The sequence below is a fragment of the Camellia sinensis genome, chromosome 7 (genome assembly GCF_055761805.1).
Source record: "Camellia sinensis isolate YWXY chromosome 7, ASM5576180v1, whole genome shotgun sequence".
Lineage (NCBI taxonomy): Eukaryota > Viridiplantae > Streptophyta > Magnoliopsida > Ericales > Theaceae > Camellia > Camellia sinensis.
In genome coordinates, this window is record NC_138967.1 from 191431553 (window position 1) to 191449045 (window position 17493).

The window sequence follows — 17493 nt, forward strand, 5'->3', positions numbered from 1 at the left end:
AAGCCTATTCTTTACAATCTTTGGCACAGAAAATGCCCTCTCTATTGTGGCAGTCGCAACAAGTAAAATAGTGCCAAAGTCAACAGTTTGTAAACCAGGAAATAAATTCTCTCTTTTCTAGTATCAACCATCTTCCGAGCAAGGTCACTGATTCCTTTTAAATTTGAAAACTCAACACTAGACCGCATATCAATGATAAAATTCTCGAGTTGAATAGGAAGTGCCACAAGCTCAATAGCTGAAAAGTCTTTTAGATAAAATTGGGCAAAATGGATCAATTTTGTCGTATCAAAAGCAAAAAATGAATCGGATGGATTTAGGAATGCAACACAAAGAAGCAACTCAATGTTCACCTCATAATGACTATTCAGCTCTTGGAGTTGCATATCAATGACAAAATCGAACAACTTGACGAAGTAGTGATAAGAGTTTGTCATTTCCTGATCTATACACCTTGATCTCCCTCAAAGTACATACAAGTCATCCATATTAGGAACATCAATACAACATTTCTCAAAAAAAGAGGAAACTTCATCCATCAAAGAACTCCACCTGTTATCTTTCATCATTAGGAGTTGTTGCTTGCATACTTCAACTAGTCATATCGCATTCACAATTTGTTGATCCTTTCTTTGTAATGATTGTGACAAATCATTTGTAATTCCCAATACGGATTTCATCAAATGTAGATTAAACCAAAATCAAAGGATTGTAAAGGGTCAAATAGGTAGAATGCTTCTGCTCTGTCATTGGAATAGGATCCATCATCTACTATCACATCAAGAACATCTGAAAACATACTAATCAAACTCAGCAAAGTCCCATAATGTGATCCCAAACATATATCTCCCGCAAGAATAAGAGTGTCCTCTTAATTGAGACCTTGCCCACTTGTAATCTCATCATTCTTTAAAGCTTGAACAACTTTAGCAACTTGCTTCTCCCGAGGAACATCTTGATGCTTACATGGAGCTCCAACAACTTTAACTACTTTAGTAACCACATAAAAGAGTGTTGCAATATGGATATGACTCTTTGTTGCCTCCACAAGAGTTAATTCAAGTTTATGAGCAAAACAATGAACATAATACGCACTTTCATTCTCTTCCAATTATAAGTGTGGTGAGTTTGTTGAACTCACCTTGCATATCAATATTATTAACCTCATCATAACTTTGTCCACGCAACCTAGATATGCTTAAGCCATGTGTAGAAAATAAGTCTTCAACCGCCTTCTTAGGTGAAAGAACACTAGAACTAGAAATTTGTTTAATACCCAAAAAATGCTCAATCACAGATCCCCTACCCATCCACATATCTCAAATAAACAATCAATTGTTCCTCCATCGATGCATCCCAAGATTTATCAAAGACAATAGAGAACATGCCATCACCAAGTTCTTTAACAATAGCATTGGTAGTTTCAACCACAATGGCATTAACAATATCCTTTTGAATACTAGGTGCTGTCAACTTAAGGTGTTCAGGAACATCTTTTGACAAAACAGCTCTATGATTCTCTTTTTGATCTAAAAGAAGCATCAAAAGCTCAAGAAAGTTTCCTTGGTTGCTTGAATCTTCAAATTCATCATGCCCATGTAATGGAATCCCTTGTCGCAAAAGAAGTCGGATGCAATCAATTGATGTAGTCAATCGAACTCTATAATCACTCTTGGCTTCATCAAATAGCTTGGAGAAAACTGTTTCAATATGTTGCTTTTGATTCAGTAAGTACTGACATTTTCTCCAAGCTAGATTGTGAGAGCTATTAACACCTCCCACGTGACCTTGCAACCTTTCTTTTTACTTCCAACTTGAAAACCCATCAATAACAAAAGACTTACCACGTCCTTGGTCTCCTACGATGGGTTTAAAAAGATAACAACAAAGGCAAAATGCAGCATCTTTAGCTATGCTATACTCCAACCAACTACCAAATTCATCAAACCATAAAGGGTTAAACCTTGTTCTCAGATGATACGATGATAATACGTAATCTGAGGTCGTAGCCCCGGATCTTTAGGAAGGTCTGGCAAGTCAATTTCTATACGACTCTGTTTTGGAGACTCGTCCTGAATTGGTGAAGATGAAGATTCTATGCTCGATTTTCTTTTATAATATTGCTCCATAACTATAAAAACTAAAACACACACACATATACAATAACAGATACCATATTTTGGGCAGTAGTATGTTTCAATGAATTGTTAGCAAAACTGGAAAAGAAGATTTTGAACCAAAATAAATAAATAAAATAAAGGGTTAGGCTTCTCGTGTTCAAATCTCAATATGAGAGAACTTGAGGGGCCAGTGAGGCCCATCACGATTCCCGTTTTGATGATATGAATCGGTCATTTTGTAAGAACCTCGATGTATATTATCCAAAAAAAAATTATGTCGATCTGATAATCATAACATTTTCATTTTATCTTGTTTATCTCTAAAAAATGGATAATCCATTTTTTTTAAGACAAATGAGAAAAAGTAAAAAGGTTACGAAGATCAAACTAATTTTTTCATGAATGATATACCTTGAGGGCTCTACAAAATGAGAAGTTAAAGATAATCTAAACGGGATCTGTGGTAGGGCCACGAGCCCCTCAAGTGTTCAGGTTGAGATGTGAACATGAGAAAATATCAAGTTGAAATTTTTCCTTTCTAAAAAAAAAAATTGAATCCCTGCTAAAATTTTATAGCAAATATTGAAGACCTCCATAAAATTGAAGTGAAAACGAACATAATCAGTAATGAAAGTTGGGAAAACTGACCTCTAATGCCCAAAACTACATAGAACCAAGTTAGGGTTCTTCAAGCTTAGGAAATCTGAACTTCACCAAATTAAATTCGGTGAGACGAACCAAATGCGGTTTTAGCGAATGCATAGATAGATTATAAAATTAAACCAGAAAGTTAAAATAAAAAATAAAAAAAAATAAAAAAATCAATGCACTATGCAGGGAATGCACAATGACAAAGAGAATAAGAAGAATTGGAGGAGTTCCGTAGGAGCGAAAGACAACAGAGCGTACGTACCTTGGCACTGAAGGTGCTGAATTGAAACAGAACCTTGCGGAGAATGGGGAAAAAAAGGGTTTTTTGAGAGAGAGATGGGAAACCCTAACCGTAAAAACTTGAAGGGGCAAGTGTGTTGGTGAAGTCCGAGCGCGGCAAAATGAAATTAGTTGAGTTTTTTTTTTTTTTTTTCCATGGTTAAATCAAATTATTAAAAAGATTATATAGATATTTTAGAATCTCTTTGGTTTCAAGGAAAAAAAAATTAGGTAAAGTACTAATCAACTCGCTTGGTCTGAATTTTTAGGATATATTTTTCAAAAAATTTTTTTAAAAAAATTGTATTTTTTAATTTTTATTGAATTTTTTTAATATTCTAAGTAATTTTTAAAATTTTTAGATACACCTAGCATAAATACACTTAAAAAGTATAATATTCAGAAAAATATTTAGAGAATTCACTAAATACAAAAATAAAAAAAATACAAGAATTCAATATATTTTTCATATTATTGTGCATTTATTCATTTTTTAAAATTATTTTTTTACAAATATTTAACTTTTTAAAAATATATCTAAGTAATGCGCATCTAAAAATGTTTTAAAAAAAATTGATTAAAATTTTAAAAATATTCACTAAAAAAAAAACATGAAAAATAAAAAACTTAATTTTCAAAAAATTAAAAAACACTGAATAAATCTTAAAAATATGATCTTACGAATTTTTTTTCTTTTTCTTATGAACTCAAAGATTCTATTAAAGTGAAAATTACATAAAAGAATAATCACTTATACGTTTGGATTTAATTTCTTAGAGATAAAAATGAGTTTCTCTAAATATGAAATTACACATTTAGGCAATCTGCACTATAGAGATTTTAAATATTTCCTCTTTATGAAACAAATCTCACATTACGAATAAGAACGTAACACTCCAATGTAACATATTAAAAAACTCTTTGGTACACTTTTTCCAAACATAACACTCCAAAAAAATTTCTTAATGTAATCCTAAATGTAACACACACAAAAATACTAAAAAACTCATTAGTATAATTTTCCCAAACGTAACACTCAAGTTTGAAATTATATATTTGTCCAAAACTTACTAAGGAAACTTTGTAATTCTAATAGAATGGTTTGAAGAATCCCACATGTTTTTTTAGAATGTTACGTTTGGAAAAAATAGATTAAAGAATTTTTTTTTTTTTAAAGTGTTACATTGGAGTATTGTAATTTGAAATTATACATTTGCCCAAATGTTTGAAGAATTCCATATTTCAAGCCAATTTTGGATTCATTTTAGAATGTTTGAAGAATCTCACATTTCAAGTCATTTCAAATAAAAAAAGATTCTTATATAAAAATTCATCACAAATTTGATTCTCATATGTTGTGTATCTTACCTTTCTAGCACCAAAAAAAAGAAAGAAAAGGGAAACATAACAGAAACAAAGGTACAATCGTAAATCCAATTTATAAGTAATATATTAAATCTATCTTTCCAAAATCAATGAGACTAATCGGTCTATAAAAAATTATTGGGATTAAACGAATCACCATTCCTTAATATGAGATTTATAGGTAATTTTTCAAAAAATTATTATTTTATTGATTATTAAAAAAAAAGGAAAAATTTATTAAAAAAACCTCTCTCAAGTATTTATATCCCAATTAGTCCATAAGATATTTTAGTATTCTAATAAGTCCTATTATTTTGGACATTTCATCAACTGAATCTTAGCTATCATATTTAAAGTATTTTATGGACAATTTTAACTTTATAAATATTTTTTGAACCCTTAACAACATGGTGATATGAATATTCACATTAAATAAATTTGACAACGTGAATATTTACATTGACAGTGTAAAAGTTCACATTATGGAACATTCACACTGTCAATACAAACATTAGGAAAATGTTTGGTAACTCAAAATTTTGTGGCTCAAATGGCTCAAATCTGTCAAAACGACGTCGTTTTACACTCATTTACACTCAAAACGACGTCGTTTTAAGTGATTTGAGCCATTTGAACCACAAAAATTTGAGCTACCTAGCATTGTAATGCGCGTTTCACATTATTATTATTGTTGTTGTTGTTGTTGTTGTTGTTATTGTTATTGTTATTAGAGATATTTTGATAACAATAGTAATGATGGAGACCCCCGTTATTGGGAACTTCCGCCACCCCCAAAGTGATCTGGACCACTCATGTGAGAGATAAAAAAAATAAAAATAAAAATAAAAAACCAACACACTTGAATGTTCCAGATCACTTTAAGGGTGGTAGGGGTTTCCTAATAATAGGAGTCTCACTTATTTTTCTTGATAACAATATTACTTATAAGACTTATTAGAATATAAAAAATAATAATTTAAATTAAATAAAATATAAATATGTAAAAAGGGATTTATAAATAAATGTCCCAAAAATATTAAGTTTGATTTTGACTTGTAATTTAAAAATCATTTTTTTAAAAGAAACACTCACGTGTTTGATGAGTACTAATGGATATGGCCCAGGAGGGTCCAATCCGTAATCTACATGGGCCGCCCGAATAACCATTTGATTAATTATCACCACAAGGCCTAATAGTGGGCTCAATCAGAGAACCCATGGCAGTCAAATCCAACTACCGGCTGGGTACATGTCAACCAGGGAATCCGCTATGTGGCAAACCAAAACCCTACAAGCCATTAGACCTCACATGCCAAGTATTAAATGAGACTGTCAAGCATTAAATGTAGTAAAACCGTCTCTCTCTAAGTCGTGGTGAAATCGCTATGGCCAACAACAGGTAGGCCGTAGACTTTCGGTCAATAGAATAGTGTGAATAAACAAGAAAATGATTGGTAAGAGATATAGGGAAGTCAAAGGACATTTGATAATGGATCCCCCTTTCACTCTCACTCTACTCTCAATTCTTTATAAGCTTCTTCCCTTTCTCCACACACTTAACTAACTTGATCGTCGGAGGGTTCTCAGGAAGGAACCACCCTCGCTTCGGAACCTTTCTGCTGGACTTGTCGCAGGTGCTGTTGGGAAGACGAAGGCTAGCCAACCCATGGAGTATCTGGATCCTGTCCAATCTATCTCTTTCCGACCAAACTGCATCATCAAGTACTAAAGAAAATCATATTTTTTAGATGTTTTTTACCTTTAATAAAAAAAATTATTAATATTATTTTAAATTTTTAGATTTTTTATTTTAGATGGATTTAAAAAGTAAAAGAATAAAAAATATATATATAAAAAATCTATTACAGATTTTTTTTTTTTTTTTAATTCAAACCCCACCTAAACTTTCTCAATAAAAAAAGTTAATATTTTTAGCATTTATCAGACAAATCAACTTTTTAAGTAGTAATTTTATCCTACAAAAATAAGTCACTCCAACTCTTTAATTAAGCTAGCAAATCTATGTGGATAGTGAGAAAACTCCTAATAAAACTGAATATCTTGACTTTTTCCTCCAGAGATCCTTGTGTATTGTGAATTTCTTTTTCTTTTTCTTTTTTTATGAGTCTTGAACACTTCAGCTTTTGATAAAACTATTGCATTTGTTTAGTTCTGATATGTGGGCTAATAAAATGTAATTTTTGCATTTTTTGAGTTTGCTATTGGCAAGTTAGAGATTTTCATCTACTTAAAGCTCCTCATACACTTCTACTATATAAAAAAGCATAAATTGATTGAACATACATACATATGATCTGCCAATCAAAAAACACAAACATATGATCCGTTAAAACAATCACTCATTTGAAACATTGACATTATTTCAGAGTTCTCTCATGTAGAGTAGTGTGTACAATACAAAATTAGTATCTAGCATATGTTCTTTCTGATCTTATTCAACAGAAGAAAGAGGATTGATCATAAAGAATGGGAATCAAGATCAGATCATTCTTTCTTCTCACAATCAGACCAAGGTCCTCTTCCATGTCTAGTTCTTCATAATTCTTTCCATCAGGGAGTTTCCAATCGAAATGATACAACAATTGTGCAAGTGGAAGCTCAATATTAGGAATCGCAAACGAAATCCCGGGACATATCCTCCTTCCAGCACCAAATGGAATAAACTCAAAATCTCTCCCCTTGAAATCAATTTCACTGTGAAAAAATCTCTCGGGATCAAATTTCTCTGCTTCGTTCCAATATTTGGGGTCTTGGCCAATTGCCCAAGCATTGACAATGACTTTGGTCTTGGCAGGTATGTCATATCCATTAATCGTACATTGTTCACCGCTTTCCCTTGGAACTAACAATGGAGCTGAGGGATGTAGCCTTAAGGTCTCTTTAATTAATGAGTTTAAGTATTTTAATTCGTGGAGGCGTGTTTCATCAACATTTCCTTTTTTGTCAAATACCCTTCGTACTTCGGCTTGTGCTCTTTTCATTACTTCTGGGTTTTTTAGCATTTCTGACATTGCCCAGTCTACGATTGTTGATGATGTCTCGCTTCCCGCACTGAAAATGTCCTGAAATTGATGAGATTAATATACTTTAGTGCATGTTATTGATACTTCCGGGAATTTAATAAAATCTAAGAAAAATAGGAATCTCTTGAATTTCAAGTTTTTAATTTTACGGATAAGATACGAAGACTTACTTCCCACTTGGGATTGCACAAAAAAAATACTTTTTACTCTTCACAACACCACTGCGCGCGCGCGCACATACACAAAAAAAACAAAAACAAAAACAAAGATAAAACTGCAGAGTGAGTGAAGATTGCTCATAGACTGCTTAATCAAATCATTACCTATTTTCTAGACCATGGTGTCACTTCTTCTTGGCAATTAATTATTATTATATCATGTGCTATGAAAAGAAAAATTTTATATTTTGTGCGAAAATTGAAATGATATAGAAAAATAAAAACATACTAACCAAGATGACTGCTTTGATGTTGTTGTCTGTCAATGGAAATTCAAGGTCACCATGCTTCTGAATTCTTAAAAGAACATCAACTAGATCCTCCTCTGCTTCCCCTTTACCACTTTCTGTTATTCTCTTTCTTTCTCTATGCTCATTCAAAATGTTTTCAAGTATCTGATCAATCCTTTTATGCATCTTTTCGAGTGTACGTCGCATTCCACTGATCACTTGAAACAATTTCACCGATGGGTACATGTCAACAATGGTGAAACCACCTGTCAAGTCTCCAACTTCCTCAACAATTGAAACGAACGCTTCTTGGCCTTTGCTTTTCCCACCAAAAGCCGCTCTAGCAGTAACGCCATATGTGAGCGAGAAAATCTTCTTGGTAAGATTGATCGGGGATGTCTTGTTTAAAGAAATCGATTTGACTAGATTGAAGACCTCGTCTTCCCTAATTGCTCGAAATGATTGGACTCGCTTCGCGCTCAGAAGCTCCATTATGCAAATTTTTCGCATTTGCCTCCAGTAATCGCCATGCGGGGAAAAGACAATGTTTTGAGAATCATAAGAGAGAATCCTAGAAGCAAAAGAGTAAGGCCTTTGCGCAAAGACTATGTCGTGTGTTTTCAAAACCTCTCTGGCAATTTCTGGTGAAGAGACGACAATGGTGGACATTTCGCCGAGTTGAAGGTGCATCAAGGGTCCATATTTTGTGGCCAATTTTTTCAATGTGTGATGGGCTAGTGATGAGCCAAGAAGTTGGTGAATGTTTCCTATGATAGGTAGTTTCCTTGGCCCCGGGGGTAGTTTTGGAATAGAGTTTTTGGGTTTGGCTCTCTTCATGTTCTTGACTAGAATGCAGATGAAGAGGAGGGAGGCTAAGAGGAGAGGAATGGGTGGGAATTGGAGCTCCATATTGGGGGAAAGTTGTGTTGAAGAAGGTGTTATGAACTTGTTAGAAGACATGTCTCTTATATTAGTTTTTGTTTGCTACAAAGTCATTGTAGTTGCCATTTATGACTTGTATGATTAACTCAAAAAGTAGTAATAGCTGGTAATTAATGTAGATAATTTTGTCTCCATTGTCTGTATTATATTATACTTTCCAATAATACTTTATTTAGATTTTGGATTTGTGAAGAGAAAAAGAAAAGTGAACAAAATTTAACTTTCTTACCTTTTAACAATTTTCTTTGCATTGCAACTCCAAAATTATGTTTAGATCTTGAATTTAAAGAGAAATTTGCACGCGCACAAATAAAAAAAATAAAAAATAAAAAAACTTAAATTTGTTACTGTCTTTTTGTAAATCTCTCTCTCAATTCCGTGATCAGATCATATAGATTCTGGATATAGTTGAGTTGATTTGAGAAAGAAACAAAATTGCTTCAACCTAATAATATGTATGTATCCTGTCTTACTGAACTAAGGTGGCAACTGATGAAGGAAAATCCAACTTGAATTTGGAGTTTTAAGAGGCAGGGTTTGTTTTTTCCAACTTGAACTTGTTAGAAGACATGTCTCTTATATTAGTTTTTGTTTGCTGCAAAGTCATTGTAGTTGCCATTTATGACTTGTATGATTAACTCAAAAAGTAGTAATAGTTGGTAATTAATGTAGATAATTTTGTCTCCATTGTCTGTATTATATTATACTTTCCAATAATACTCTATTTAGATTTTGGATTTGTGAAGAGAAAAAGAAAAGTGAACAAAATTTAACTTTCATTATATTTTACCTTTTAACAATTTTCTTTGCATCGCAACTCCAAAATTATGTTTAGATCTTGAATTTAAAGAGAAATTTGCACGCGCACAAATAAAAAAAAATAAAAAATAAAAAAACTTAAATTTGTTACTGTCTTTTTGTAAATTTCTCTCTCAATTCCGTGATCAGATCGTATAGATTCTGGATATGGTTGAGTTGATTTGAGAAAGAAACAAAATTGTTTCAACCTAATAATTATGATTCTGGATATGGTTGAGTTGATTTGAGAAAGAAACAAAATTGTTTCAACCTAATAATATGTATGTATCCTGTCTTTCTGAGCTAAGGTGGCAACTGATGAAGGAAAATCCAACTTGAATTTGGAGTCTTAAGAGGCAGGGTTTGTTTTTTCTCCATATATATATATATATATATATGCCCCCAAAAAATATAATGTGAGATAGATTCATTTTAAGTGAGTTTTACAACATAAAAATTAAATTTGGATAATATATTATTTCTCTTTAAAAAAAAAATTGTATAGTTTTTTGTCCATAGCATTACTGTTTTCCACCACATGATAACGTCGAAGAGACCAACCATGTGAAAGGAAAGCGGCTTGGGACACTATACGTTATTCATATAAAAAATTTGACCTTTGTTTAAGGCTATATTTGGGTTTTAAATTGTCTTCATAAATCTGAACTCATATTCAAGATTTAAACAAAGTCTAAAAACTGAGAGATTCAATAATTGTAATTTGCATATTCATTTTTACAAGCTATGCATAATGGGGACCCCCTAATTTCTTTTCATTTTTAATCTCTCCTTGGGCGCTAAAATTTACAGTGGAAAATTTTCTATGCTATAGGGGGGCATATTCTAGAACACCACATGACAACCTTAGGTTGATGTTGTTTTTCTTGAGTCTACATAGTAGCATCTTCAATTGAAAATGTTTCCAACAATTCAAAGTTTAACGATTTAAAATGATACCTGCGTTGAAAAGTTGAAGAATTTTATTTTATTTTATTTTATTTTTACAAATGAAAAACTTCTCTGAATAAAGATCATATTGAACTCATTTCTACTGAGTAAATTCGGAAGTAACCACCTACCAACCATTAAGCATATCACCAAGAAAGATTGTCCACAATTTGTCCAGTATAAATTACTATAATGCTGGATTTGGTTGGGAGATTTGAGGAGAAATTTGAAAAGAAAAATGAAAAAGATAGAAAAAATGTGAATAAAATATATTTATATTTCACCTAATTTTACATGCCTTCTCTATTTCCCTTTTCAAATCTACTGGGTGTGACTTCTACTACTTTGCCAACTACGAAAAGTTTTAAATGGTACGGGCCATAGTCACTATCTGAGTCACACATTCATAGCATCACATTATTAAATAAATTGGAGTCAAATTTGAGTAGCCATGTGAAAACCGTGCAGAGTATGAAAGTGATTCAAAAAAAAAATTCACGTGTTCAAGACTTAAAACACACCACCTGCTGTGTAGGCTAAGCAAACACTTTCCGTTAGCTTCTCACAATAATTGTTAAATCACTTGCACTTTAATCTTATTTAATTCAATTGCTACTTTATTTTGTTTACACAATCAACAAGTAACTATATTTTTATAATGCTAATAAAAAAGTTGAGTCATTTGACTCTACTAGGTTTATAATTGCAGTTCGTGAGACTGTGTTTGTGTTTAGATTATGAATTTGGAGAGGAAGTTGCGGAGAAAAGTGAAATCATATAGGTTTGTATTGTGTTAGGAAAGATACTAGAAGCTAAGTTCTGAATTGTGCCGAATTGCTTATTGTGGGTACTTGTATCAAGCTCAATACGTGGTAAGCCCTACAGGTGCCACATCACCAAAACCCCACCTACGTGGCAGACCAATAAGGCACCACGTCTGGCATGTCGTATGTTTGATACATGGCGAGCCCTATAGGCGCCATGTGCCAAGGCAACCAAAACTATATGCTTAGCCTAAGCGGGAGCATATATACAAGCTCAAATATATCTAGATATGAAGAGCCTTGTAACAGACAGCACCATGGCCCCGCAGGGCCCATGGTCCTTCATACCTAGCTCCAAGGCCAAACAACAATACAATCAGCCTCCGGCTCACTTGTACTTGGATTGATAAACAATGGCTCTCCTAAACATTGAGATAGGCCTCCGGCCCATTATCCTACTTGATCGCTCAGAAGCAAGCCCCTCTCTTAAACATTGAGATAAGCCCGCGGCCCATTCTCCTACTTGGTCACTTGGAAGCGAGCCCTTGGCTCTCTTAAACACTAAGGTTTATCTACTTGGATGCCTGGGTTGGGAGCAGGACCCAGGCACTACTGCTCGGGATCATCAGAGGATACTGGACTGGCGGCTGAGGTCATGAGATCGTCGAGATAGTTGTCTTCTTGCTAAGACAACTCTATCTCGACCAAGCTTGGAGAAGAGGCAACAATGACCTTACGTTTATGTCATCCGATGCATATACGAAACGTTACTTTCTGCCTGTCATGAAACGTTGCTCTCCGCCTACCGGCAAGCCACAGACGGCAGAAGGGCTTATATCACTTCTGGCAGAATTGAGGAGAACTAGCCACCTGTCCGACAGTTTCTTGGGCTCCAATACTCCTGCGGCCTACATAACGTATCGTATATGCAGTGAGACACAAGAACAACAACACAACCAAGTCTCATGCTAAAACACTCCCTCATACTTTACATTAGTGTTCAAAGGTCTATCACTGCCAACCTCTCCCTCTCCAAGCTTGCCTTGACCTCCTCCTCTCCACCTCTGGTGATCCCAAGCCATTGAAGTGCCCGCCATCTTCCCAGACTACCTCTAACCACACCTCTCACCCACATTATACTCTGCTGGGGAAGAGTGGTGCTCGCTTCGAATGGCACCCAAAAAGAACACTAGAACTGGAGTAACGACATCCCAAGGTGGCGGTAGGAAGACCCTGGCGGAGACCTCGGAACACAACTCCGGTGGCTCTCCAAAAGAACAATCCTCCCAACCGGTGATAACAGATCAGCTACGTATACTGACTGAGAGCGTCACCTCCCTTCAACAAAACCAACAACTCTTAATGGACGCCCTGCTAGCCTTACAAAGGGCACTTACGCTCCCATCATCATCAAACCCTCCTACATCATCTCAAAATGGCGTTCTGCCATTACCCCAAAATGGCTCAGAAGCCAACCTCGCCACGCAAAACGACTCGCGAAACCAAGCGGGAGGACAAATAGCCCCCCGCTCCCTCCATTAGCTCCCAGCCAGACACCCCCACCACAAGTTGGGTCCATTAGTGGAGCTCCCATCACAGTGGCTTCGACTGGCTCTCTAGCTCTTCCAGCAAATCAGAACCCTTCCCAGCCATTAACATTGGAGGTCGTAAAAGAGCACATACATAGCCTACTTCAGACAAACAAAGGTCACATCCTTGCCTCCCCAGAATTGGATCTCCGTCCTCCTTACCCTATTCACATCGCAAGTCTTCCATATCCGGCGGGATATACAGTACCCAAGTTTGTTCGCTTCGACGGACGAAAAAGGAACGCTAGGGAGCATGTTTCACACTTTCTTGACGCCCTTGGAGCTCACCGAGAAGACCGAAACCTCCGCATGAGAGAATTCTCCAAATCCCTCACAGATCGAGCATTCTCGTGGTATGCTAACCTCGCTGCTGGCTCTATTTCTTCATGGGAAGACTTGGTAAAAAAGTTTTGCATCAAGTTCTTCTGTGTTGAAGAGAGGTTAACCACCCTTCATCTTATGAGGGAAACACAACGACTTGGGGAGGACATCCTCGTTTACGTCCGCCGTTTCAGGGAAAAAACAGTAGACATTCAAGACCCAATGGAAGAACACCAACTGGTATCATTGTGCATTGAAGGAATGATCACGACTTATAAACTCCAGCTGGTCAACCACCACTTCCCTGACTTTTCCGATTTATGTGCTGCGGCCCGAAACATAAGTGAAACAGTAAGATCAGGGCCACGAATGGCAGCACCGCAACCCCACTCATGGCGACCAACAGCACCTCAACCTTCCTCATGGAGGCCTAACCGACGCAACCACGCCGTGTATGCAGTCAAGGGCTCCTCTTGGGGAAGAGAAGACCCGCAAGCAAAAAAGAGAAAGTTCGATCAAATTCCCCCGCCATTACCCATCTCAGTGAATGAGGCACAGGCACTCCTCAACGCCTGGGTAGAAGATGGAAAAGTTCACCTTCCCGAGCCAAGGCAACCTGTTAACCAAAAGGATCAAGCGCGGGCAGACTATTGCATATACCATCGTTCCGTTAAACATCCTACTACGGAATGTTGGGCACTCAGATCCTTAGTTCGAAAGATGATGTCTGAAGATGCTTTGGAGTTACCTCGCCAAACAGAAGATGTCTTGAAAGATCCTCTCCCGCGCCATAAGGATAATGGCAAGACGGTCATGATGCTTTCGCATTATGACGAGATGGAAGAGCCAATGGTGTGCGAGCTCTCTGAACTCCCAGCTCCCACTTGTCCGGACTTTGAGACTAGACGTGTGATAGCACTTAAGAAATCGACAAAGTTCAAGTGGTTCTTCAACCAATTCGGCCTGTCTGAAGCAACACGCTTTGAAGCCACCAAGGCCTTTTTAAGACTTGCAGAGCAGAATGGTGAAACGTGCATGAGTGTAAGTGGATCAGTAAGGAAAGTATTTCGAGATAACTCCTTGGCAATAACCTTTACTGAGGCCAACAAACAAGTACCATTTCCACATAACCGTCCCCTCTACGTCCCAGTATTCATCAATGGGATGGAGTTTCAAAGAGGATTCATGGATGGAGGAGCTTCACTCAATGTGATGCCTTATTCTACTTTCCAGGCAGCCGGGATCCCACAAAAGCACTTAGTCAGACAACCCATCTCCATCACCAGTTTTGGAAGCCAAAAAATTAAAACCATAGGTCATGTCCAGTTAGACTTAGTAGTGGGAACGATTCGCTCTACTACTAAGTTTCATGTTATAGAAGCAGAGACGACCTATCAGGCTCTTCTAGGGAGAACTTGGCTTCACAGATATGTTGCGATTCCGTCCACCTACTATCAATGTGTAAAAGCAATCTACAACAATGAAGTAGTAGCCGTAGCTGGCTCTCAAAAGCCTTTTCGAGTAGATGAAGCTCACATGGCAGATGCAGTATTTTACAATCATGTCAATGAAGACGAACCTCCCCTACCACTTCGAGGAACTCCTGTACCTAACTGGGATGACCTCTCTGAAGAAGGTTCATCACCACCTCGTAGAAAGACGTTCACCAAATCAGAGCCCTCAAGAAAGCTCCCTAAAGTCACCAGGTTTCAAACAAAAGATGGCAGAGTGGTATATCGTTTATGACGGTGCGAGGGGTTGGCAAATGTTACCAATGCCGACCCCCAGCTAGACGACGTAGCAATTGTCCACCGTGAACTAAGTGGAGAAGATCACTGTTGCTACACCTTGTCTGCGCTGGCCCAACGCTCGCCAATGGCAAAGAATAGAAAAAGTAGAGACAAGAAGAGCAGAAGGAGAAGAAAAGCTGTGGCTTTTCCAGCAACAGATAAACACTCTGACAAATCCTATTGTCCTGTGGTAACTCATTTGGATGGAGCCAAAGGCTCAAAAGCTAAACCCCTCAAGGCAGCCACTTCATCTCTTAACCAAGTCCCCGCCAAGCAAGATGGATTGCAAGAAGTCCGACCGGCTCCGGAGTGTTTACAGGACGGCCCTAGGCCCCAAAAGCAAGAACTGGAAGAAATCAACATAGCCTCTGAAGGAGAACCCAGGCGTCCTATCTTCATTTACAAAGATCTTCCAGCAGAACAAAGGGGGCCTCTCATTGAGTTGATCAGGAAATATTCAAACGTTTTCGTATGGACATATGAAGAAATGCCAGGATTAGACAAAGATGTTACTATGCACCGGTTGAACGTCATCCCCCTGGCTCGACCAGTCAAGCAAGGAGTAAGATTTTATAAGCCCGATGTGGAGCTCAACATCAAGGACGAAGTGGTGAAGCTGCTTGGAGCAGGGTTTATCAAACCCATCCAACATCCCACCTGGCTTTCTAGTATCGTCCCAGTTATCAAAAAGAATGGTCAAATTCGAGTGTGCGTCGATTTCAGAGATCTAAACAAATCTTGCCCCAAAGATGAGTTCCCACTCCCAAACATAGATACCTTGATTGATTCAGCGGCGGGGCACCATATGTTCTCATTCATGGATGGCTTCAGCGGCTACAATCAGATCAAGATGGCTCCAGAGGATGCCCCAAAGACAGCATTTCGCACTCCTATAGGTAACTTTTTCTATACTGTAATGCCTTTTGGGTTGAAAAATGCGGGAGCAACATACCAGAGAGCTATGACAACCATTTTTCACGATATGTTGCACAAGTCCTTGGAATGTTACATTGATGATTTGGTAGTGAAATCCAAAGAGGAGACTAGTCACCTCAAAGACCTCTAAAGAGTTTTTGAACGTTGTAAGAAATACAGACTCAGAATGAACCCGCTTAAATGTGCATTCAGAGTCACTACCGGCAAGTTCCTTGGCTGCATCGTTCATCACCATGGGATAGACCCCGACCCAGCAAAGGTCACCACCATCAAAAATATGCCACGACCAACCAGTCTAGACGAGTTGAGAACCTTCCTTGGTCGGGCATCTTACTTGAGACGGTTTATCCCAACTATGGCCGAAATAACACAACCCTTCAATTCATTACTGAAGAAGGATGTCAGGCTCATTTGGAATGAGGAACACCAACAAGCATTCGAAAGAGTGAAATCAGCTTTAACATCCCCTCTCTCCATGACTCCTCCTCAGCCGGCGAGACCCTTAATCCTCTACATCACTTCCACGCCGAAATCAGTCGGCGCTCTGCTTGCCCAGGAAATTGACGGACTTGAACGACCCGTGTACTACATAAGCAGAGTCATCCAAGGGGCTGAGGTCCGATATTCCCCCATTGAACGACACTGTCTCACCCTAATGTTCGTAGCCAAAAAGCTCCGCCATTACCTTCTTTCTTATCCCATCCATCTCATGACCAGGAGTGATCCTATCCGCTTTCTCCTCACTAGACCAGCGCTCTCCGGCAGGCCAGCTCGTTGGCTCCTATCATTAGCAGAATACGACATCACTTGCAAAGCTCCCAAGGCCATCAAGAGTCAAGCGCTTGCCGACCTCTTAGCTCACTTCCCTAGTGGAGAACATGAACCGCCTTTGGATGAATTGCCAGGTGATGAGTTCCAAGCAACTGAAGTAAACACCGAAGGAGAATGGAGTTTGAGTTTCGATGGATCGTCCACCTCTAAAGGGGGAGGAGCTGGAATAGTCCTTATTTCCCCAAATCAAACTGAAGTCAATTTGTCATATAAACTGGATTTTAAATGCTCTAATAACGAGGTTGAATACGAAGCCCTGCTATTAGGGCTTATGGCAGCACTCCACCTGGGAGTAAGTCTCCTATGCATCAAAGGCGACTCTAATTTGGTGGTCAAGCAGACCAATGGAGACTATGCTATCAAAGAGCCCCCTTTAGCCTCATACAGAACCATTGTCCAAAAGTTGACAGACAAATTTGACACGGTAAGGATAGAACACGCTCCTCGCTCCAACAATCGACACCCAGACGCCCTTGCTACCTTGGCTTCTAAAGTAGAGTTCGCGGAAGAATCAACTAAGATAGAAGTTCTGAAGTGCTCCATGTCGTGCTCGGTAACAACTATTTTTCCTAAAAAAGAACCCGCCGACTGGAGAGCCCCAATCATCAATGAGCTTCGCGCCCCCTCAGGTAAACTACCTTTGTGCGAAATCAAACACTTCACGATT

General features: G+C 37.6%; 2 protein-coding genes and 1 long non-coding RNA gene across 14 annotated transcripts in view; all 3 read right to left on the minus strand.

The window, feature by feature from the left end:
- The window catches only part of LOC114319984 (uncharacterized), a 281641-nt gene that overhangs the window by 26196 nt on the left and 237952 nt on the right, over positions 1–17493 (minus strand). The gene's annotated exons all lie outside the window — the stretch shown is intronic.
- LOC145788823 (uncharacterized) overlaps positions 1–17493 on the minus strand; it is a 283308-nt gene that overhangs the window by 17339 nt on the left and 248476 nt on the right. The gene's annotated exons all lie outside the window — the stretch shown is intronic.
- On the minus strand, positions 6756–9739 carry LOC114268358 (cytochrome P450 71D10). Its single transcript, XM_028209512.2, has 2 exons — positions 7911–9739; positions 6756–7498 (listed from the first exon to the last, which is right to left on the minus strand). Exons 1-2 carry the CDS (start codon positions 8865–8867, stop codon positions 6872–6874), a joined length of 1584 nt encoding a protein of 527 aa, XP_028065313.2. The 5' UTR covers positions 8868–9739; the 3' UTR covers positions 6756–6871.

What these genes read in the sequence shown, in the direction of transcription:
- LOC114268358 (XM_028209512.2), bottom strand. Translation starts at nt 8,867, where the DNA reads ATGTCTTCTAACAAGTTCATAACACCTTCTTCAACACAACTTTCCCCC. An exon ending in ACATCAAAGCAGTCATCTTG is followed by an intron (nt 7,499 to 7,910) that starts GTTAGTATGTTT and finishes CATCAATTTCAG; the next exon opens with GACATTTTCAGTGCGGGAAG.